Source organism: Anser anser (assembly GCF_964211835.1).
Source record: "Anser anser genome assembly, chromosome: 5".
Taxonomy (NCBI): Eukaryota; Metazoa; Chordata; class Aves; order Anseriformes; family Anatidae; genus Anser; species Anser anser.
The window spans coordinates 41,809,358-41,832,600 of record NC_139725.1 but is presented as its reverse complement, the minus strand read 5'-3'; the positions used below and the strand labels follow the sequence as shown (position 1 = coordinate 41,832,600).

At 33.8% G+C, this 23,243-nt stretch overlaps 1 protein-coding gene across 14 annotated transcripts in view; it reads right to left on the bottom strand.

Annotated features, from left to right (window-relative positions):
• The window catches only part of TTC6 (tetratricopeptide repeat domain 6), a 71,964-nt gene that overhangs the window by 1,707 nt on the left and 47,014 nt on the right, over nt 1-23,243 (bottom strand). For 11 of the 14 annotated variants that reach the window (XM_083837753.1, XM_083837751.1, XM_083837758.1 and 8 more), the window contains 15 exons: nt 22,977-23,097; nt 21,484-21,634; nt 20,078-20,160; nt 18,929-19,005; nt 17,940-18,100; nt 15,708-15,842; nt 14,144-14,293; nt 13,740-13,880; nt 12,942-13,055; nt 11,392-11,511; nt 8,358-8,431; nt 6,280-6,490; nt 4,574-4,726; nt 4,206-4,376; nt 963-1,188 (listed from right to left, as the gene is read on the bottom strand). In XM_083837753.1, coding sequence (XP_083693879.1) covers nt 963-1,188; nt 4,206-4,376; nt 4,574-4,726; nt 6,280-6,490; nt 8,358-8,431; nt 11,392-11,511; nt 12,942-13,055; nt 13,740-13,880; nt 14,144-14,293; nt 15,708-15,842; nt 17,940-18,100; nt 18,929-19,005; nt 20,078-20,160; nt 21,484-21,634; nt 22,977-23,097 — 2,088 coding nt within the window. Of the gene's footprint in view, nt 1-962; nt 1,189-2,506; nt 2,620-4,205; nt 4,377-4,573; nt 4,727-6,279; nt 6,491-8,357; nt 8,432-11,191; nt 11,257-11,391; nt 11,512-12,941; nt 13,056-13,739; nt 13,881-14,143; nt 14,294-15,707; nt 15,843-17,939; nt 18,101-18,928; nt 19,006-20,077; nt 20,161-21,483; nt 21,635-22,976; nt 23,098-23,243 lie in introns of those variants that run through there. The other 3 variants (XM_083837749.1, XM_083837750.1, XR_014584882.1) reach the window with 3 other exon arrangements.

The window sequence follows — 23,243 nt, the reverse complement described above, 5'->3', positions numbered from 1 at the left end:
TAGAGAGAAAGTTAGTTGAAAAGCAATCATCTCAGTGGTTCAGTCAATTTTCATTATGTTATAGCATGAAAATAATACTCATGAAACCCAATATGCAATTATTATATTAATCATGAAAACAAAGATTATTTTGACAAATCTCAAAAAGTAAAAGTAAACTAATTTAAAAAAAATCTAAAGAGTTAATTTTTCTGGAAAGATCACTACCTGTGCAATCAAATGTCTAATCAAAGTCATATTACTAAGTTTTGTTCTACAAAATTAATACAAACTAAACATAGCGTTAGTTCCTGGGAGAAAAAGTTGTCTGTGTATCCATAGTTGCTGTATCTTGTGTTAGCAGCAAGGACAACAGAAGCAAAAAACATAGCTCAGCTGTTTTAAATCTGAACAAACAGTTTGTATTTTACTAGGATCAAGACAAGAGTTTGATTCAGCTCCTCTTATCCATGAACCATGTCTATTCCCAGTACAAAAGCTTAAGCCAGCAAATACTATTTTAAAACTTCTTCTACAATGAGCATACACATTTTATTTCTGCTTATATATGAAATAAGCTACATGAATGCCATTTTCATAGCACCTAGACTTCTCAATACACACATACACAAATTAAATTTTTCAAGACTTGGTAAGTATTGTATTTTCTCACAACTTCTTGCCACAATTTCATTTAGAATGGGGCTCTGTTCAGCTAATATGACACATTATATGAAACAGTTTTTCTTCTAATCTACATATTTTTAGTTCTAAGAATGAAAAAAAAAAGACTGGAATTAATTAGTATGTTACTTTAACTTCCTCTTTTTAATCACATCATAATACCTTATCAAACTAGCTAGAAAAATACGCTAGCAAAAATACACACATACTTGCTGAATTGTGAAATAAAACCAGATAATTTATCATCATAATTGCTAGTATGGTTCCAAATGGCAACCATAGCAGGTAATTAAGATTACCTGTTGAAATGTCTTTCTCAGCTTGTTCATATTGCTTTAATCCATTATAGAAATTTGCCCTGTTAAAATAAACTGCTGCAGAGAATGGACAGAGGCAAACTGCCTTCTCAAAGTCTTCTCTTGCTTCTTCGAATTTTTTTAATATTGTATTTGTAATAGCACGATTCATAATAGCAGATTCATTTCTTGGCTCAAGCTTTAATACCTTGGAATAATAGCAATAGGCCTAAAAAAGACATGAATTGGAAATAAAAAACACTGTTAAAATTTGAGGAATATTTACTCATGCTGTTTAACATTCTTTGTGCATAGTAAAGCACCCCTATGCTTATTCACAGCATTCATTTTTGCTGGGATAGAGTTAATTTTTCTTCATAGTAGCTCATACAGTGCTATGTTTTGGATTTGTGACCAAAACTCTGTTAACAACACACCAACATTTTAGCTATTGCTGAACAGTATGTACACAGCATCAAGGCCTTTTCTGTTTCTCACGCTGACCTGCCAGTAAGTAGGCTGGGGATACACAAAAAGCTGGGAGGTGACACAGCCAGAACAGCTGACCCCAGCTGATCAAAGGGGTCCAGACCTTACATCATCAAGCTCAAACAACAAAAAGCTACAGAAAAGGAGGAAGACATTTGAAGTTATTGTGTCTGTCTTCCCAAGTAACCATTATGCATGATGAAGTCCTGCTTTTCTGAAAATGGTTAAACATCTGCCAATGGGAAGTATTGAATGAATTCTTTATTTTGCATTGCATGTATACACAGCCTTTGCTTTACCTATTAAACTGTTTTTATCTCAATTCACAAGTTTTCTCACTTTTACCCTTTCAATTCTCTTCTCCATTCCACTTCAGGGGGACTGAACGAGTGTCTACGTAGGGTTTAGCTGCCTACCGGGGTTGACCCACAACATCCACAAATGGGTTAGTAACCACACAGACAGACTTTTGAAAAAAAAAGAATACCTGTTTATGCTGAATTGTAATTATAGCACAGAAGAAATGAGCTATGCACTGAGGTCAATTTGAATTAACATAGAAAGTGATTTTTAATGCGACACCTATTCTTGAACTTCTTTCTCCATAACCAAACATCTTCTGGAAGATAGCGTAAAGAATCACAGATTTTTTTTCATAGGAAAGAGGAAGAATAGACTGCACAAGACCACTCATAGATGAATGATACCAGATGCAGTAAAAAGAAAAAAAAAAAAGAGAGAGAGAGAGATTACAAGATCACAGCAGAATCTACATGCAGAGCACTGATCTTGGAGTCTTAAGAATGTATGACCCAAGTCTAACTTATGCTCAAGAGCAACAAGGAATTTAACTCAAAGAAACAAACAAGAACATTAAATTGTTTTCTTACATCATTTATTTCTTGTGCTGTATGAAGTACAATCTCAGTTTAAAACTATATGCCAAGCCTGTACTGTACATGATGAATTCCTCATTATGTGAACTGCTAAAGTGTTTACAGATGCAATTCTAGGAGAGGATTAATTAAAGTAGACAAAACATGCTGAAGCATCCATACCGGTTCTGTGTTTCCACAGCTGCTGGACCATAAAGTTCCAATCAAATAAAAGGCTGAGCCTGTGTCCATGAAGTGTGACAGGAAGCCAAAGGAAAAATCAGTGTGGGGGCGTTCTAACAGAGAGAAAAATAAATGGTCCTTGCCTTCAAGCAGATTTCAAATTCTCTCACAAAAGGAGTTTCAGAATCCAACTCTTCTGTATTTGAAGATGCATATTGTATTTAAGCAGAAGTAGGTGATTTAAAACCCTGAAGTTACTGTGGTAACAGGTAGAAGATCTGACTTCTTGATTAAAGTCCATCAGCATGAGATTCTTTTCATTTTCCTTCTAATGGTGCTATAGTGAATCCAGGAAACTTATTTAATGTATGGGAATTAGGGTTGGTGAAGCTTACTTAACGTCAGTGAAATTTTAGTACCACAATTCTTTACAAACTTTTGTGATGTGTATCCTAGCTGTCATAAATGTTAGTTCATTCATATCTGTTAAAGAAGAGTTCTCAACATCTTAATATCACTGTTACAGCATAGGACAGCTGTCAAAGTAGGAGCTCTAGGACCCTAATGAACATCACCATCACTGCTGCTCTGATGTTTGCATGTGTGCTAACTAGTTCTTCCGCTTCAGCTCCCAGTAACTTAATTGTCTGCTATCAACTTGATCCCACCAGCCCCTTTCAATAAAGTGTTCTTTATGAATCAAGCAACCTCACTTAGAAAACAAAAAATTGCAGTCACAGCTTTCTGCATTCTACTCGTTGACATGCTTCAAGAACTACACAATACTGCCTATTTGCCTCTTCTGTTCCACTGAGCAGATTTTTCCCATCCAGAGACCTCATCTAGATAGAGTGATCTCCTGACGTTCAGTGCTTTCCAGTGGCCAAGTTTTGACTACCAGTTTTTAACATGTATACATATAACGTGTATACACAGTTCAGTAACATGGGGAATGGTGCAGCTGCTATCTTAGCTTGGTCATTTAAATTATTATGATATTTATGTAAAGCTGCTCAAGATCTCAAGATACACTTTTGGCTAAGCCATTGGGCAGCTAGGTGAAACTCAAGAAGAAAATGTACTCATATGTGCGATGTTAAATCTACTGTTGGATTGTTATATATGAAAGAACAAACAAAGCAAGAGAGTAATATCTGAGTATTTCGAGAGATCTTGCTTTCTTGAGCAAAAGTGACAGCTGAGGAGAGCACACTTGTATCTCACTTTCACTGCTCTCTCTTATAAGAAGAGTGATAATTGTGTCTAACATTTAGCATAAGTTTCATAGAGACAGATACCAGAGTATTTAGCAAATTTAAATAAACTTATTTGCATGTTACAGAAGGCTTTTCCATCATCACAGGAAACAATCACATATCAGCTGTAACAATGGCGTTTTATTAATGTATACTGATTTCATGTGAATCACAAAGCAAGAAGCACCTTTCTGGGGTTGTGAGTTTGGGTGATCATATATTCATATCTTCACATATATATTCACATATTCAATGCTAAAATATATAATAGTAGGGCAATTACTTATTATTGATTGCTACAGATTAATCTCCCATTAAAAGACCAGGAAATTCAGTGTAAGAAAGTTTAAGTGCGTTCAGACAGATTTGTACCAACAGTATTTATTCGAGTTAAGGAAAAAAAAGTATTCTGAAGAGAGTATAAAGACAGACTGAAGACTTACCTGTGAAAACTGATGATTATGGAAGTAAATATTTGCTGCACTGAAGTAAGCTAATGCATAGTTGGGGTCAACAGAAATTGCTTGTTGATAGTCCTTCATGGCACAGGATAGATACCCCATTAACTGATTGATGACACCCCGATTTGTTAGAAGTGGAGCAGTGGTAGTGACCTGAAAGGAAATGCCAGATGCATTCTTATCCACGGAAAATCCACATTTATACAGTAATTTATTCTGTTTTTAAATGATACGTTTCTTTTTAAAATTTTATTTTAAAATTCACCTTCTGGCAATTGTTCTTGTACAGTAGTGACTGGTTTCATAAAACCAGTTTAATTTTAGTAAAATCACTTTAAGCTAAGACCTACCTTTAAGGCAGCATTTATATCCTGAAATGCAGCAAAATTTTCACCCATCTGAAGACAGACCGAAGCTCGTCCATCATATGCAGCATAGCACTTTGGATCAATAATAATGGCAACTGTAAACTGGTTCCAAGCTCTTTGAAGCTTTCCATGGGCCTAAAATGAATTGCAGTATGTGCACAATAAGAAACTTAGGAAATTTCAGAAAAAATACAACCTACTATTGACCCGATTACAGCAGAAAATGGAAGAATGCTTTTACTTACAAATGCAGTTAACTAAATTACAGAAAAAAAAAGACTTCAAATATCTTGTAGGCAACACTCATTGTTTTTACAGCAATTCAATCTATCAGCCACAACTGTTTTAATTGCAAGTATTATCTTTTCTATATCATAGATTCACGGAATGTTTGAAGTTGGAAGGGATCTCTGAAAATCACCTAGACCAACCCCCTTTTGAAAGCAGGGTCGCCCATGACCATGTCCAGTTGGATTTTGAACTTCTCCAAAGATGAAGACTCAACAACATCTATGTGTAATCAGTTCCAATGTTTGATCATGCTCACAGTAAAAAATAAATAAATAAATAAATAAATACTAAAAACTTTTCTAATTTTTAAGTGGATTTTCCTTTATTTCAATTAGTGCCTCCTGTCTTATCACTGAGCACCATTAAGAAAAGCCTGGCTCCGTTTTCTTTGTGTTCCTCCATTAAGTATTTATACACATTGATAAAATCCCCCCTTACATTTTCAGCTCTTACTGTGGCAAAGTGTAAACATTTTATCTAGTATACAGATTGATTAAGCAACGGTGAAAGACTAAACATCCAAATCAAAATACTTCTCCACTTGTGTGTATGTTTAAGCCCCAAAGGTACAATCAGGGTAAAGAAAAGGTACCTAGTGAGATTTAGACCTCACAGAAATTAAGCACCTGCCAGTATGTGAACATTCTGGGTTGCCTCCTGCAACATGAGATGTCCAATTTCTACATGTCTTATTCCTACCTGCTCACCAACTTAGTCCTTCCTGCGCAAATAGACCTGACACAGGCCACTGACATTAGTTTCTCATATACATATACATTGGCAAAAAATAATTCCCAGCAAGATTCTTGACAATTCAAGACATTTCAGACAATTGGATATAATAAATCACAGTAAGTAAATCAGAGGAATTAGAGAAGAAGAAAAACTGTCAAGTCATATCTTATATCCTTTTGCTAATACAGAAGTACATTTTATGTAGTTAAGCATTTTTCAGTGATCATTACATATAAGTCATTTTTCCAAAGGATTTTAGTAGACTTTCTAACACTATTTTGGATAACTGGAACATATAAGATTGTTTTAAATTGATTTTTTTTTTTAATATATATATACATTTAATATTTTGGCCACTTTTACATCTGTAAACAGCTTATACACACAGAACATGTACATTCGTAATGTTCCTTTATCAGATGCAAATAAAAGACAAGGTTACTTGTTATGTCATTAATTGAGAGTATATCTGCAACAAGTTTCAGTACAAATGTGAAAAGAAAATAATGGTCTATCCATTTACCTAAAAACAAAAAGCACACTAAGACATGTCTTAGTATATGGATTGTTTTACATTTTGCATTATAAAAATATATGCATACAGTATTAACTTTATTTTGTTTGATTAACCGTAGTATTGACAATGAATTTTGGTGCATTACCTGCAAGTTGTATCCTAAGCAAATTCTGGCTTTCGTACATACTGGATTCAAGTGAATTGCTTTCAGGAAATCTTTCTGCGCTAGTTTAAGACCAGCCTCGTGTCCATTTTCCATGTAAGAATTTCCTCGTCCAATATAGGCATCCACAGAAATGGGTTCTAGTTTGAGAACCTGGTTAAATGATCTCACAGCTTCTTCAAATTCATTAAGTCTAAAAATAGAGCTACTAGTGAATATTTGCTCTGTTTACTGTTTAAAAAATTATAAACAAGATCCTCTATCCCATAATGCCTCCAGAACATAGTTGAATTCTGACTGAAAGGGACACTTTTTTTTTTCTTAAGTTTGGTTTCTATATGTGCTCCCTGATGGTTATTGTAACAGTGAATGAAGATAGTCAAACTTCAGTTTAAATTCCTTGGCCTGAGGAAGAAAGCAGCAAAACTCTCATTTAACTTCTGGTGGCCAAAGATTTCACCTTTTCACCATTTGTACTTGTCAGATTCTAATATAGACTTTATTGGAGTCATTCATGCTGTCCAAATGTCATGACCAAACATGTTTTTTGGCAATCTCCTCAGGCACATCTGTTTCAGCCATAAATCATCTGCCTCTAATACAAGCCTTCTCTCTGTTTCTACTCATACCAGTTCTTGAACTTATCCAAGCTATGTTACACTTGCAGGGTAAAAAGGCTGATATTCAGGCTACTAAGGACAGACCATTCTGGTCAAAGAGTAGGCCAAATGTGGAATTCCATTCTTAGATAAAATCTGATGCATGTGCAGTATACTGAGTGTAAACAGAATACCTGAAATACATCAATGATTGCTAATAAATGCCTTTACATACAAAGCAAAAATTTCAGCATGTCAAAGTACAAACTCATTTTACCAAGACAATACTGAAAGGTAAGAGATTTTTTGACTGTAAGCTACCTGTTTTGAATCCACCTGAATACAGCCTGATTTCTTTACCAAAGGAGGAAAGATTATAGATTAATCTAACAAATAATTTTAAGGGTTGTAAATCAAATGTTTTTTTCAAGCAAAACACGTGTTGCAAAACAAATTAGGGCTTCATCCCAATCCTGTTAATAGTATCCCAAATGCATTTAAAACAGGTTGTACTAGCTCAGTTTTACAGTTACCAGTAACTCCTTTTGACAGGTAAATATAGACATGAACACAAAAATCTTATACCCAGTTCTTAGAAGCAGGACTCGACATTACTGTGCTAGTTCTACATCATTCAGACATTGTGAAAGTTGGAGCCAGTTGTGCTTTAACTACAAGCATGGTAACACAAGAAGTTGTGATGCTAGAATCCTGAATATATCCACTTCTAAGCTGCCTCATCAGAAATTTATATTTTGGATTGATACATAACAGCATAACTTTATAAAAAAAATAGATTAGACTAGACTAATAGATAGAGAGATCTATTAAAATTCCATTTTTACCACAGGTTATGATTGTGTGAAATGGGAGCTAATGACTCCAAGTGTCACTATGATGAGTACACTAAAAATACTAATGCACATCTTATTTCTTCCAACTCATATCTGTTTTAACAGATATACTTTAATCTTTCAAAATAAATCTCATCTTGATGAAACAACACTTTAGAACTTCAAAATAAAAAATTCAGTCAAGACTGACAATTGAGGTTTTTGCCTTACTTTAAAGGACAAGGTGCCAATTTAAACAGAAGTCACATACTGACTAATTCTGAACAAACCAACACATCTTACAGCTACTTCACATTCCATCTAAGGGTGTGGAATAACTTCTTCTTAACGTTTCTCTTTCATAATTCTTTGTTCTTCAGTCCTTCTCTTGATTCAGTTTTATCATCCTAGTATTTCCTTCTGATGCTGCCGTGAACACACGGTTGCTTGATACCACAAGGTTTTAATATCAGTTACTTCTTTTTTTTTTTTTTTTTTTTTTCCCGCATTCCTCTTTACCACTTTCTCCTCCCCTGGTTCTCAGTTTGCTCAAAATAAAAGGGGGTATAGGCATATAGAGTTCAGGAATTAATTTTTCTACTCTGCATCAAACAAAACTACCTCTTACCTATGATAACAGATTCCAATAGCTTGAAAGATCTTGCTATCGTCTGGACTAAGCAATGCTGCTTCTTTAAAGTCCTGAAATGAACAGACATTACACAATGCAAAATTTACACTGTTTCACTTCACCTAAAACTGTGATTTTAGCTATGCAACTTTATGCTTCTATAGGAAAAGGGAGATAACTCTTCACAAAGAAGGTATATTTTCAAAAGGGCTACAGATGTATTTAACTGTTTTCATGCTTCATGTGACAGACTTTGATAGAATAAAATCTCTAAAGTTATGTGGTATCATAGTGCTTCTCACAAAATTTGAGGTAACATTTCCAGAAAAAAAAAAAACACAACTATTTAGAAAGTTTCTATTTTAATAGAAACAACATCTTATTAAATACATATATATATATTGAAAATAAATTTTGTTATATCCAATTTCAATAGAACTCATCCAGTAATAAAATTATTTATTTTTATTACTTTTAAAGACAGAGCAAACCAAACTTGTATTTGCATTACAAGACTCTATTCACAATGTTCTAATGAAAGACATGGTAGGATTTTTATAATAAATCACTTTTTCAGAGCTCTTAATTTTTCTTTTTTACTAAAATTCAGAACATTGTCAAAATGCTTGTGGTTTTGTTTATGTGGTTCAACTGTAAAGTACACTTGATTTTAAAATTAAATACAGTCATTTCAATTATGATGTAAGGAAGTGCTTTAGGCCTTCTTCACAGGAAAACAATCAGTACGCAGTAGGAGTGGTTTAGCTGATTCCACTGAATCACAACTCAGAAAGCGTTTTCTATATGTTCAGATTTTAAAAATAAAAAACATGGAAGATTTTAGTACTGTTGGAGGTACGAAAGTGGCAAAATACTTTCATAATACTTTCATGATGTGCAGATGTGTGTATATATATATATATCAGTATTTTATTAAAATAAAACCTCTCCTTCTGTAAACACACGACATAAAATTACAGATTTGCTTCTAAAAAACTACTGAGAGGCACTGTTCCAATCCACTAAAGCCTTTCAATGAATTTCCAGGGAAACTAATGTGATTCTTCGTATGTGCAGTTTGAAGTATACACCCTGCTCTATGCATGAAGCACAGCAAAAGCAGGATCAAATTTCCAAGGACCAGGTTTAGTTTACTTAAACCAAATATGCTACCCTCACAGGTCACCTCACACTTCACAGAATCAACTGGAAAAAAAACAGACACCTCTATACAACAATTCAGATCTTATACAGACTGAACTGTAACCTTTCCTCTTCCTCCCAGTGTACCCAGTTCAGGAATACAGTCACTTTGAGTAGAGATTAAATAACTACACGTTATTTCAGCAAGCAGTATACATGTATTACACATACTTGCAATAAAACATGAACAGAATAGATACACGAGGAGGTCTCTAGCACATTTATGATTTTTTTTTCTTAAATTAGCTATTGCATAATTTTGTGTCTGTTGTTCAATTACTATTTTGTAAATTTGTCTTAACTATTGTCCTGGTTTTGGCTGGGATAAAGTTAATTTTCTTCCTAGTAGCTGGTATGGTGTGGTATTTTGGGTTTAGGATGAGAATGCTGATGACACAGGATGGTTTAGTTGTTGCAGAGCAGTGCTCGCTCAGAGCCAAGGACTTTCCAGCCTCTCACTGGTAGCATCCTGCCAGCGGATAGGCTGGGGGTTCACCAGGAGCTGGGAGGGGACAGAGCCAGGACAGCTGACCCAGACTGGCCACAGTGATGAGCAATAAAACTCAAAAAAAGGGGGGGAGTGTCTGGGTATCGGTCGGCAGGTGGTAAGCAATTGCATTGTCCATCATTTGTTTTGTACATTCTTATCATTATCTTTTTTCCCCCCTTTCCTTTTTTTATCCTATTGAATTGTCTTTATCTCAAACAATAAGCTTTACCTTTTTTCTGTTTCTATACCCCATCCCACTCTGAGGCAGTCAGCAAATGGCTGTGTGGTAATTAGCTGTCTGCCAGGTTAAACCACATCTATAATCCATTCAAATTATGTGTTTGCTCAGCCTGCTGGTTCTGTCCCATTTCACAGTCTCCTTTCACTGGCCTTACATACCAGTTTGTACCACCTCAGTATCTTTTCTGAACTATTCTGATCAATTGCATCTTAAAGCACAAGAGAACAATAATGCAATCTTCCTATTTAACTTACTTCTACACAAGTTCTACAAACTGTAAATACTTCCAGTAGGACATTTATGGGTTACTGAAATGGGATTCATAATCATTCTTCAATCTATATTTACTCAATTTTTAGAATGTCTATGTTCATATTGTTGCTATTGCATAATGAAGATACCAATGTTTATAGTCCACAATGGAGGCAATGAATGCAGCAGCAACTATTCTTGGAAAAAAAAAAAAAAAAATTCTTTAAAGACAAGGAAAAAAAAAACTTTTAGAAAACTTGAAAACTATCTACAATTTGAAACTAAAAGCCCATATGTTTGAAAGAGTGGTTTAATGCTTAGATTTCTGCTATACCAGATGAAGTCCCAACGAACAACAGTCCTCTGAATTGTAGTTGTTAGAAACAGATATTTTTCCCTACATTTAAGGAAATGAACTTGAGGTCTGACCCTGCCTGCCCTTTCAACAAAAATGGTCATTTATACACACACACACAGAGGAAGAGGACAAGCTCACTCAATTAATTAGAACCCTCCATTTACTTCAGATTCTGCAAAGAATTAGTATTCACTTGGAACCAACATAAACAACTTAAAGGATTAAAAAAGAAAAGGAGGAAAAGTCAGGTTCTTGTTTATTACATTTTGTAAAACTCCCATGCTTACCCCTTGCAGCATAAAATTGTAAAAGGCATTTCTAGTCATTTTATTTGCTTTCAGACTGGTATGACCTGTTGAGCAAATGAGAAGAGGACACCAACTATTTCAGGAAAATATAAAAGCTGGCAAATTGGTTTTTATATCATCAGTGGCTTACAAATAAGAAAAAACTCAAAATTTGCCTTAAACAAAAAAGGATTTTGTACCTCACATGCATTAGCATAATCACCAACTTCCATGTAGAGTAGTCCACGATTAATTAACACTTTAAAAATTATTTCCTTACTCAATTCATGCAGAATAAGAATTCCATAGTCTTTCAAAGCCTATAAAAACATAGAAGGCACTTTAGAAAATAATTCATATGGAGACAGACACAAGCACTGACTTCAGTGTGGCTACTCCAATGTTTCACTGTTTGCAGATTGAATTTAACTGTATTTGGAGACTTCTATAATTACATTGATACCTAATCTGAGAGTACAAAAGCAAAGATAATACAAATTAAACAGATGCGTTAAACAGGCAAAATTAAAAGTTATTTTGTTATTATATAAATTACAGTTGGAAATAAGTCTTTATTGTTTCTGCTGATAAAATTTGTCCATATTCTTTTTTTTTTTTAACAGTTCTGAATGCATTATTCATGGTTTAATACCAAAGTAAGATACTTTTAAAATTAAGTATTTTCAAATACAATTTATTGTTATTGAAAAGTCTAAGCAGTACTTGTATTAACTAAATTTTTGTGTAAATTTTGTAAAAAAGTAAATGGTGATAGTGATATGACTGCACAGATTGAGGAAGCCTTGATTCCCAAATTTATCAAAACTGAACAATATTTCAGTAACAATGCTTTATCTTTCTTTTTTTTTTCACATGAAGAATTAACTCGTATAGTTTACTTAAGAATAACTGGATATTTTATATCTAGATATTTAGATATTTTACAAAAAAAAAAAATGGTTCTTGACAGCAGTATTCCATATACTAGCCTCTTAAGGGAAGTTCTATTGCTTGTCTCTTCTAAATTGGGGAAGGCATTTGAAAGTGTTTTACAGAAACCAATCCAGTTCTTGTTAGACCCAGTAAATTTCTTCTGTCAACGGGTTATTACATTTTTCTGCAACTTCCCTCATACTTTAATTAGCTTTTCTAAGAAATGATATCAAAGAATGAATTTTATAATAACTTATTATGAAGGAACCAGCATTTTCACATCTTAAGTTTTTACCTTCAATGTCCCTGTTTTTTTTCTTTACCCCCTGCATCATTCTTGGCCGTTTAACCTTTATGAACAAATGGCCTTTGCACAAGGTCAATTTAACTTGAGACATCAAAATGATAGTTCAGAATGATCATGTTTCCAGTCTCAAGTTGCATTTTGCCTTTTTGTGTCCTGTTGTGCTTTTTCTTTACAACAAAAATAGAAAGCAGAAACGCAGGTAGTGGCAGCTCACAGGTTAGTCATCAGAGTTACAACCACATCCAGAAAAACAAGGTTGTGATGAGAGTAGGATGTCATCCAAATTTTTATGTGGTCCTTTTCTGGATATAGCCATTATATTTTCAAAGGTATATCAAATGTAATTAACATGATGAGGACCAAAAATTAATTTTATAAACAATTTCTTGAAGAGCACTGTCATACAAGGAGACATTGCAAGAGATCACAAATTTTGACTAATTGTCAAAGACAGGTTACTAGCTAATATGACTGAGTGATCACGTGATGTTACAAAAATATATATCATACCTTTCTGAAGTTCTTTATTTGATGATAACAGATTGCTCTGTTATAGTATGCCAAAATGCAGGTTTTGTTAAGGTCAATAGTTTTTGAGAGATCTTCAATGGCAGCTTTAAATGTCTGGACATGAAAAAACACTATGTATAAATTATAATTCACAATTCACAGCACTATATATTCCTCCTCAAATAGCAGCCTTTTGGAAAACTTGACTTTACATTTACATTATTTTTTTTACATCATTGTTTCTTCATTAGTACTTGAAGGTATCTAATCAATTCACTATGGACTAGTTACTGCAGTACTTGCTGCAGAAGGAACAATTCTTCAGAAGCTCTATTTTGCCAACGACTGGACAACCAAACATTTTTAATGTTTGTTTAGATGATATACATATGTGGCAATCAACCTTTAATTTTACTAGCCTGATTTGTTTCTTAGCCTAACCTAGACAGTATCTTTGATGGAGTTTTGGTACTTATGTCTATTAAGTAAGATTCTATCCTGAAGAACTGAAGAGGAGAATATGCAGGTAGATCATAGAAGCATACAATGGTTGGAGTTGAAAGGGACTTTAAAGATCATCTAATGCTCAGTAGCTTGTCCAATCCATCATGAAAGCTACACAGAACAATCAGAGTGGCTTCAAAAGAGAAAAGTATGATAGTCAATTGAAATTCCTTGCTTCCATCAACAACACTGGTTTCCAAAGTTTTTATCATTGTTTTACCATTACGAAGTGGCAAGTAAAATACATTGTTTTAAGGAAGAATACAGAAGTACAACAACAACAGAGATACCCACCTTATTCTGATATTTCAAAGTTCCTCGGTAAAAATAAGCTCTCGCACTGTTAGGAAGAATTTTGATTGCCTCGTTACAATTCATAATTGCCTTAGAGTATCTGCCTTTACTTCCATAGTAAGCAGCACGACTCATGTATGCCTGCAGAGATGAACATAGAATGATGATGTGGCATAATGCTAAAAGAAAACAAGCTGGTTATTTAAGGCAAGGGTAAAATATAAGAAATAAGCTCTATAAAAACATGCATCTTTTGAAGCATGTCATTTCTTTTATTTAATCCTTGCATTGTGCTTACTGGCAGATTACAAGGCAATACACCCCTAAATGCAGAACCTGTTATTCTTTGAACCCATCCTAAAACACACCACAGAAACAAATTATGGGGAGTCTTTATATATTACCTGGAAGTGTGATGGACAAAGGGCAAGTGTTCGATTGAAATCTTGGATGTACTTAGCTTGTCCGAGCTGCATTCTACATAGCCCTCGCTGATAAAAAGCATCAGGGTAACTTGAATGTAGTCTGATAGCCGTATTAAAAGCATCACGGGCCTAAAAGAATGACATATCATCCGGATTAAATATGGTCTGTTTGTACAGCTGTAAACATAGGCTGTTAAACAACTGATTCTTTGTACAGCAAGGAATAATCTGTTTATGCAGTTGAAATCCAACATGTATCTGCATTGGTTTTGATTGCTTTCAGCTATTTGCAGCTACTTAAAGTATCCTAGTAATGCAATCATAACCACAAGGAGGTACAATCTAACTCACTTACTAATCTCATTTCTTCAGTGGTTTATCCAAGCACATGGTTTGTCAAAGCTGAAACAGTGAAGTTATTTCTTACAATGGACTAACATGGTTAGCATGCAACTCCTTTAAAATCCATCCAGATAATTTTTCCCCACACAATTCACATGAATTTACAAAATCATGAACTTTTCCTAGATCTGCAGCTGTAATATCAGATGTGCACTGATATAGAAAATCACCTTTTGCAATTGTCATGTATTATTACATTAGATATTTCAGACAACTTTGACAGCCTTCTTCCAAAAGAATATCACTTATGACAATTGGGATTGGAGGCAGACAAGGCAAGAAATTGTTACCCTGCCCTGTGAAAATCTGCTTTCAAATATTTCTAGTTTCATTCTTGAGTCTTTTAGCAAATCAGCAACTGACACATATTTACTAAAATATCAACATCGAAAACATTTGCTTGAACACACACTAGGCCTGCCACAAAGCTCACTGACTTTTTATAGAATCAATGGCCTGGGTTGAAGAGGACCTTAAAGATCATCTAGTTTCAACCCCCCTGCTCTGGGCAGGGTTGCCAACCACTAGAGCAGGCTTCCCAGAGCCACATCCAGCCTGGCTTTGAATGCCGCCAGGGATGGGGCATCCAAATTTTAATATGTTTTTAACAAAGAAATCTCTAATCAGAAGTATTGATTTTATTGAAGTAATGCAAATATAATTTCCTTAAGTAAGGCAGTTTCATAGATAAGGTAAGTGCCAAATAGAACCATCTAGAGAGGTGTTTTGAGCTACAGTAATATAGAAGACATTTAACAAAATATAGCCAACTCCATAATTAATACAATAATCTAGGAATTCCCTTGTCCAAATTTAGTACTAACTGACTTAGCCACTGATATGCTACCAAGTACCTGTCTATAAGGTCTCTGAAAATATGCGTAAAGAGTAAGAAATTCATGTAGTTTTTACAACATTAGAATGCAAACTAATGTCATATATTTAAAAAAATATATATAACATTAGCACTGAAAAAAAATGTTCACAAACTTGCAAGACAGTTTAATGTACATTGTGAGTTAAAAAGAAAACTGCTAAAAACAGTGGAGGCTGTTGAAAATATTGAAATCATTCATTTGGTTATCATTGTTTACAGGCAGTGGAGTCAAAGGCTAACACACTGTATATAATTAATACCAACCTGTAATAAATTTGTTTGCTCCATATAACACAGGCCCATAAGGTAATACATTTCAGCAGCCTCAAATGCATTATGTAGGATTTTTGCTGAGGTCATCTGAAGCTCTATAGCTTGTTTAAAACTTTCCACAGCATCCTGCAATACAGATAATACTAATAGTTACAAAGCACTTAACTGAAATCTGCAAGACTTGTTAGCCATTTTCAACTATTTTTAAAAGGTTTTCTTAGTCTGAAACATTAAGGTAAAAATGACTACTAGAGTGTTACTTGCTGCTGCATTTAGACATTCTCTTGATCTCTGAACTGTTCATATAAAAAACTGACTAGAAAAATGGACATATTTTTGAGCGTGATTTATATAACAAAGTAGCTATTGTACATGATCTAGAGATAACAGTAGAAATGAAATGTATGCTGTTTAGGGGCATAATTATAACTATTGATTTTCCTTGAAATGTCACTTTTATTTTTTCTCTCTTCTCAGGAAGAAAATATACCTCTTGATGGAGTATGATGATAATGAAGTACTTGCTGCAGGTTTATTTTGTAAATAATAATAATAATAATAATAATAATAATAACAACAAACAGTTATGCAAAACACATATTTATTCCATAGACAACTTGCATAAACTTATTACTGATAAAGAAATATACCAAAATCCTGAATTGAAGAAACTTAGGTGAACAACCTCTCAGAATACTGCCCAGATCTATGAGACACGGTAAGAATTTATGCTTTTTTAATAATTCTTTGTCTTAAAGGAGAGAATAAGGAAAACTACCAGGAAATTAAGATCAGTTCAAGATAAACTATTCCTTTGTCTTTAAGGATTATGAAGGGACAATAGCTGAAAGTTTAAATATCAAGAATAGTAAAACAATTATAATATTTTTCTTGAAAAGTGAAAAAAAGAAAGAGTTTGTTCAGAAAAATCAGCCTGAAATACCAGTAGCTATAGGGGTGTCTGCAAATACTGTGGCTGCTTACTTAAATGGTCATCAATGTAGTGGATGTTTTAGACAAAACAGATCTGCATTTACAGCTATTTTAAAATCCTTTTATTCTATTCCTACAGTTAAAAAAATACTCTTATTTCAAGGAAAAAAAAAAGCTGTAGATATCAGAACTCACATATGATTCTAAAGGCACAGCTGATTCTTAGATCAGCATAACCTGAAGTCTGATCATTTTCCCATATCAGGAGAATTATGTAATACCTTTCCAAAAGAGGTGGCAGTCCTCACCTCTGAGAGCAGTACTCTGAGAAATCAGGGAAGGACTGTAATAAACATCCTCTTAACCATGACTACTGAAATAATTTTGATCAGATGATACTAATGATTGCTGTCTTTGACTTAGCATTCTTTTATAGACAGCAGAACTATTAATGTTGTGTTATGGCTTGAAATGAACAAAACTCACAAGCCTAACAAAAAAAAAGTTGAGTGAGCCAAGAGGTTTTATCTCGTACAAGCCCAGGGAGCAGGAGTATAATTTCTGCACAGTGTACACCTGATGTTCATTTAAAAAGATGCTGCAAAAATGAAACTATAAGGAAATAGAAAGATCATGCATGTCAAATACAGAACTCAATGGGTAAGGTAGATTTGATGTTTTCTTGATCTACCTGTTGCTTCCTGCTGTTGTGTTTAGGGAAAAAGGACTGTACATTTTGTAAAAATAAATAGGACTGTACAAGAAGAAATAGCCTATCCATACTGCCAATTTCAACAACTCTGCAGGCATCAAGCGTTGGCTAACTGCAGGAGTCAGAGTGACAGCACTGGTTAAATTCTATGAGATATGAATATTCACAAAGTTGAGAATACACCTGCAACTATATATTATATATTAGTTCACATACATTAAATTTTTGTACAACATTTTATTAGACACAAAATGCCAGACATAATTCTGTTTTATTTCACAAGAAACAAAATTATGACATACAATCAACCTTAATCTATATAACTGAATCTATAAAATTTTCAATTAAAATGTGTTAAAATTAAAATTGCCTAATTTATGCTGAACTATTAGTGCTGCTGGTTTTTTTTGTTTGTTTTTGTTGAAAAAATTTACCCAGATCTTCTTATAATTTAAGCAGTGAAGTACTACAAAGATTTATTATTATACTAGGAGATTTAATAAAATATTAAAAGAATTAAGAAAAAAAAATGTTTGGCATACATATATATAAATATATATAATGTAAACATTTCTAACCTTTGTTTTCTCAGCTTTCATTTGTATTTTTCCTAGAAGAACAAACATTGGAGGCTCAGGCTGAGTTGCTGTAGCTCTGCGTAAGCTCTCTATGGCTTTATTGTGATTTTGACAAAATGACTGAATGAGTGCTTGCTGAACAGGCTGAGACTTAAAGGATTCTGGAAGAAAACAACCATGAAAAGTGATCATCTCTTCTACTTCAACATATATTTCTACAGTATAAGATACCTTTAAATGATATGTAAACTTCAAAATGCTATTAAAATATTTTATGTTTCAAAGCTTGTTTTATCAGCCATAAAAATAGAAACAAACTAAATTCCATATAAAAGTCTGAACTTGAACAGTTAATTATCCATGAGTGTAGTTCAATGGCTAAATACCCATAAACGTTTACCTTCCTCGCCCCACATCTAAGAAGGAGATGCTATGTGGGATTATCACCATATGTTTGCTTTGTTTTTATATGGTTATACTCTGTGTACCCACTCTTGGTCACTGCCAGAGACAGGAAATTCATCTCATGTGGTATAACTATCCATATGGACTCACAAAGAGCTTCACAATGCACTGAACACTGCTGTTTTATGCCGAGCACATAACAAGGAACTACTATACTGCAACATTTTTACTGCTCAAATGTGTTGGAAAGGTTCAGTCCTAGAGATATCTGATATTTTGTTAGGGACTATATAAGCACAGAACAGAATCCCTACTCATTTTTCCTTTAAAGCAGAAGTTACCAATATTGAAAGGAACAAATAAATTTTAAAAAAATAAATACAAACACTCAAAATATATAGAAAATTCGAAAAACACAGGTTGTAATCAGGCAATAATGTATACCATTATTATATTTAAATACCCTATATTTTAGCTGATCTATGGTAATTAACCTATTTGTATGCTTGTGTGCCTGAACTTAAAAAGAAGAAAAAACAATTCCTTGTTTACAGGCCCTTGCTATGATTCACATTGACATTTACCTTCATCTATTTCTGCAAGTTGGTGAATACACAAACTTGCCAGCTCATATTTCTTCAACTCCATTAAATACTGTCCCCTGTAAGGAAATATTCATTCGATGTAATTAATAAAACTCTTTTCAATTATTTCTTTCAAATTGCAAATGCTGCTGCAAGTTGTTTTCATTAATCTAAAAAGATAAAAAGGAAAAACAATGCCTTCCAATAAAAACATCCATTTTTTCTTCTTTTTTCCATCAGAAGTATCTCTCCAATTCTTAAATTTTTCTCTAACATGAAAGCACCAAGAAATTATATGCTTACTTCTCTTCAGACTGTGTGAATTACAAAAACATATTTCCTTTGTATTTCACAGACAGCAGTCATTATTTTAAGACCTGTGACAATAAGCTTAATATTGTTTCTAAAATCCATCACAAACTAATATCTGATATTCTGTTTTCAAAGATTTTTTTTGCCTCTCAGATCTCACTGTCAGTCTAAGAGTTACTGCTAGCCAAACCACCCTCTGAGAGACCAAATGAGCAAACCCACTCTTAAAACTGGGAAAACACAGCATTATTGACTGGAACATAGTAACCGATTCTCCTAATACACCTAAGGAGTAATATCCCAACATTTCATTCTTAGTTATGGCTTTTCAGGGGAGGAAACAGCTTTATCTAGTAATTTTATCTTTTAGTCTTGGTAAAGGTCAGTACTTCTCTCTGAGCCAAAGATGGGGAAGAAAAATAATTCAAAATTAAATTGGCCTGGACTTAGGCCTCCACATTCCTTGTGTTATATGGATTCTGCAGACAAATCAGTGAAAGGCCCATCCACTTGGGAAAAACATTTAAAATGATTATTATTTTTTTTTAAGTTCAGACTTCCTGTATTGTCATTGCACCTCTCTACATCTTTTTTTCCCCAGAAACTGTATGCACCTCAATGAGCAAAATCCTGTATATGAAGGTCCCTCTCTCCAAACTAAAGATTATACTATACAGATATAAAGTTCCTAAGGTTTGAAAAATGTTATGAATATACACTTTTTAACCTACTGAGAGCAAGTTTCGAATGATACAAGGTATCTACCAACAGCATTCTGCATCAGAAATTTTTTAAGAGTAAGATGCAAGCGAAGACCTCAACTAATCACTTTTGTACCTTAATATCCTCAGTTGTGACTTATTTGGATAAAGATGAATGGCTCGATTCATATCTTTCACAGCATTTGACAAATTATGAATCTGTAATTTAAAAAGAAACAACAAATTAACTCTTAATACAAACACAATTTGGAGACAATTATTATTTCCATAAATGTGGTTCTACAGGCTGCAATGCCCACATGGTAACAACTCATGAGGTGCATATGCCCTCTGCACAGGAGCTCAACACTTTTTTTTTTTTATTAAAAAGTCTGAAACATGCAACCTACAAATATCCATACTCTCCCACAGGGCAGATTCTAACAGCAGATAGTTTCTTTACTTTTCCAAAATCCAAATGAGATTCTGGACTACTGGGAAGGAGATTAAGTCATGAGATCCACATGCACATATGTCCTTATTAATCTTCACTGCTGTCATGAATTTGCATTTATTTTTCAAGTGTCCGTGCCTGTGGTCCCATTCATTGTTCTTCAGATGTGGAAGAGAAGGTAGATCATTGCAATGAAGATCCCAAGGACTGATCCATCCAGATTGGTAGCTGCTAACTGGAACAGTCATCATCAAAAACTACCATTGATGGAATGCATGTATTGATTTTAATTTAGCTGCTCTACATATTTCAGATACTGGGGGAAAAGCAAACAAACAAACAAAAACACTACAGAAGCAACCTAGCATTAGTGGATGACCTCCTATTTGAACTATCAGCTATCAGACACAACTTCTTAAAGGTGTAATCAGTCCACTTTGATGGACTCTGAGTTAAAAGTCATTTCCTTTAGTGGGAGAAAATTAACAGTGCAAGCAATTTCCCAAAACATTTTGCAAACTAAGCACTGTGAGAAACAATTGTTTCAGTTCTGCTAATGACAGTCTACATAAATTGTCACACTGAAGACCATATTCCTCGTACTCCTGAGAGGATCTCAAAAAGCAACTGTTAGCAGAAACTATTCTCAGATCCTATGCAGATGTAAAATACTTTGCTTCATGGGAAATTAAAATATTTAAAACATCCTACTCCCATTTGTAGTGAAAAAAAAAGAATTTCCAGAAAAGTGAAAATTCTCAAGAACATTCTGAATCAGTATTTCAAAATCTGTGGGTTTTTAATATCAAAAGTATATTTTATTAAAGCCTAGATCAGATGCACACTGATATAGGGACAATCAAATGAACCTTGAAATATTTTATGTCATTGCGTCACATTCCAATAGTATTTTATAATAATTGAAGTGTATATAATTCTGTTATAGTGATGAGGACCACTTGAAGTATATAGCTATAAACAGGTTCTAACATTAGTACAACACCAAGCCATAAATATTAAAATGCTTGCAACAACCATAAATATAAAGCTGTATTAAGTAGCCAACAAAAATGAAAGGAGCATATTACCTTATGATATGCTTGTGCTCTACATAAATAGGCTCGAACATTGAGAGGATCAATTTTAATTGCATTAGTAAACTGTCGAATAGCTTCATGGTATTGATCCAGGTGCAACAGCAGTATCAAACCAATATTTAGGTAAGCAAAGATGACAGAGCTAAAAATAGATTTTTTTCCTTTTGTTATTGCAGGAAATGTGTCATTATATACATCCCACAACTTATACAGTTGGACACAACTTACACAGTATACTTATATATCTCCTTTTATGACATTTACAAGAGTCTATTTTGTGACCACACTGAGCATAAGAGTAATTTACAGCTGAGGAAAAAACTTTAAAAAACACTATCTCAGTAGCTTGGGATGCACACTAGAGGCTTTCTGATCACCAAAACCACCACTTCAATGAGAAAAAAATGGTGACAAGTTTCTTTGTCATGGAACAGACTAGGAATATACCTAGCTGTTAGTTTTGTATATAATGAATACACCAAGAAATACTGAATACTTCAACACTAAAAACACATTTTGGTTTTAAAAGATTCTGATAAAGCATACATGTTTTCCATCTAGCCTGCTACCTTACTTTCTGGCATTTCAATTGGCTAGCAACTAGGGAGACCCAACTTTCCAGGATCTGCAATATCTTGTGCAGCCCTCTCTCTCGTAGACCGTTTCTAGGCAAGTTCTAGACTTCCTATAGCAGAGACAAGAAAAAGGAAGAGCTGAGGAGTTTTTACATCTGCCACAGATTGGAATGGAAGCCTTTGCTCAAGACAGGACTGTTGAGGTTGCCTGAGGCTGAAGGAGAGAAGTCATTATCTTTAAAGAATGTATAACTACTTCAGCTATCTGGAATAGGAATCTTTTTGCATATTGAAAAACTACTTACAAGGTAGGGCTGCTACAAATATAATCTGTTTCCAAAGTATTTCTAAGTGGTAGGAAGAAATGCAGTTCACAAGAACCAGATCAGTTTCCACCGCTAATCATAAGGGATCACAAGCCACTTTATTTTGTGCTGTTGGCTTCTGGTTTTTGTTTCTTTTAATTTTATTTCAGGGACACTATCTACTGTCCTCTGCTAAACAAAACATTGTGAAATTTTCTTCTGGGGAAAAAAAAAAGGGTGTGTGTGTGCCTGCACTGTAAAAAGATTCCCTCCCAAAAGACTAATGAAATTATTATGGCATGAATGCTTAGCTTTAACCAGGACTTCAATTTCATCTTTTGTCTGCCAAACCTTAATTTGTTTTCCAAGTGTATATAAGGTGAAATAAAATGTAATTTTGAAATTAACTTAATAATTATTTTTATTATTTTCTTACTGCAATAAATGGGGCAAAAGATATTATAAGACATTATGGCTTTGTTTTAATTTCAGTGTATTTGCTGAATAAGCAGTTCTGGTTCCACTTTCCTTTATTAGTACTTTTATGCGCCCAGGTAAAGTCAGAATATAAAAAAAATATATTAAAATTTTCGAGTTCGATTACCTATTCAAAGCTATAACACTTTCAAAGTCACAGATTGCAAGTGACCATTGACACTGCTTTGAGTAAATGATCCCACGATGAAGAAAAGAACAGAAGTTTTCCTGAGTGTCATTGATGAGTACTGTGGGAAAGGGAGAATAAAAATCAACAGTTCAAATACTCATATATATTTCTGTTACTCCATGCAACTTATTTGCAGTTTACTTTTTACTCTAGCTTTCTTAGACATTTACAGAATATCATAGATAAACAAAAATATAACATATT